The 1,666-nt window shown below is 49.7% G+C and overlaps 1 protein-coding gene across 1 annotated transcript in view; it reads right to left on the reverse strand.

The window, feature by feature from the left end:
• The window catches only part of tnfsf12 (TNF superfamily member 12), a 43,094-nt gene extending 41,699 nt beyond the window's left edge, over window positions 1-1,395 (reverse strand). Inside the window, exon 1 of the mRNA XM_078533778.1 lies at window positions 1,193-1,395. Coding sequence (XP_078389904.1) covers window positions 1,193-1,384 — 192 coding nt within the window. The 5' untranslated portion in view covers window positions 1,385-1,395. The remainder of the gene's footprint in view (window positions 1-1,192) is intronic.
• Window positions 1,396-1,666: the final 271 nt, after the last annotated feature.

The raw sequence follows: 1,666 nt of genomic DNA on the forward strand, positions 1-1,666 counted from the left end.
TAGAATTTGTGCTCAAGCCTCTGGAGGTTCAGGGGAGACTGAACCCAAAACCTTCTTGACTCTTGAGGCAAAAGAGGAAGAGAGAGAGAGAGAGAGAGACAAACACACACACACAAGGATCAGGCAAGATGGGCAGCGAGTCCTCGGAGGCAATAACAGAAACATCCAAAACAAAAATAGAATTACCTGGAAAAACTCCGCAGGTCTGGCAGCATCGGTGGAGAAGAGTTGACGTTTCGAGTCCAACACGACCCTTCAACAGAACTGAGTATAGTTAGGAGAGGGGTGAAATATAAGCTGGTTTAAGGTTTGGGGTGGGGGGAGAGAGAAGTTGAGGGTGGGGTGGTTGTGGGGACAAGCAAGCAGTGATAGGAGCAGATAATCAAAAGATGTCACAGACAAAAGGATCAAAGAGGTGTTGAAGGTGGTGATATTATCTAAGATAAAGTGCTAATTAAGAATGGATGGCAGGATACTCAAGGTACAGCTGTGGCTCAGTCCATAGCACCCTCGCCTTTGAGTCAGAGGGTTGTGTGTTCATGTCCCACTCCCGGAAACCAAGAACGTGACAGTACTCGAAAGCGTTGCAATCTGTGACTGTTGGTAACTCGAAAGAATTTTTGAGTCAGAAGGTTGTGGGTTCATGTCCCACTCCCGGGAAAAAAAAAGTCAAGAACTGTGAACGTACTCGAAAGGGTTACAGCTCTAGTGGGGGTGGGGTGGAAAGACTGGCAAGGTATTAGTTGTAGATTTAAAAATAATGCAAATAGGTGGGAAAAGAAGAATCTATATACCATCTATATACACAGTCAGGCAAATGTCACTAACAGACCAAGGGGGGGGGCATCGAACAGCAAAGGGGAGGGAAGCCAAAGGCAGCAGTGACATGGACACATGCAAAACAGCCACCACCCACCCCCCCCAACAAACTTTCCTCTGAAATTATTCCTCGCAGTGCAAACCAGCGCGTTTAAAGACTGCTCTCTCTGCAAGAGCCTGTGCAAACTGGTGTTATCACCCTACACACACACACACACATGCACGCGTTTAAACAACATGATTCTTGTTTCTGCCTTGGTCTTATAGTCCAACCAACCCCACCACCCCCCCCACACATGTTCTGTGACCCTCCCCACCCACCCACCCACCCCTGTCCTGGTGTGGGTGGGGGGACAACCGATGCCCTCCTTACTTGCTGCTCAGCGTTGCTCTGCCAAGCCTGGAGAGACCGCGAGAGACTGCGACACTGGACCCAGGACAGAGCGGCCGCAGCCAGGCTGAAAGTGGCCAGGGAGATCGCCAGGGCTGTCAGCAAGATCAGGAAACCCAGTCGCCTCTTCCACCTCAGCCTCCTCGTCGTGGTCATTCCGCCCACCTGTCCCATCGGCAGCCTTTTCTCTTTTTTTTGGGGGGGGGAAAAGAAAGTTTGCAAAGAAACTTTGGACAGAACTTTTTTCATTTAAATCTGTGTGTGTCTCTCTCTTCCCCCCCCCCACCCCACCATCAACCACCAACCTCAATGACAAGATCTGATTATAGCTGCTCCTGACACCAGGAAGACAGAGCCTGCCAACAGGAAACTGACTTTTTTTTCCACCCCCAAAAAAAGAGCTAAACATTTAAAGAGGCACTGCTTGAGGGTTTGATGACGGCTCACCTGGTCGAA

Source organism: Cetorhinus maximus, chromosome 34 (assembly GCF_964194155.1).
Source record: "Cetorhinus maximus chromosome 34, sCetMax3.hap1.1, whole genome shotgun sequence".
NCBI lineage: Eukaryota > Metazoa > Chordata > Chondrichthyes > Lamniformes > Cetorhinidae > Cetorhinus > Cetorhinus maximus.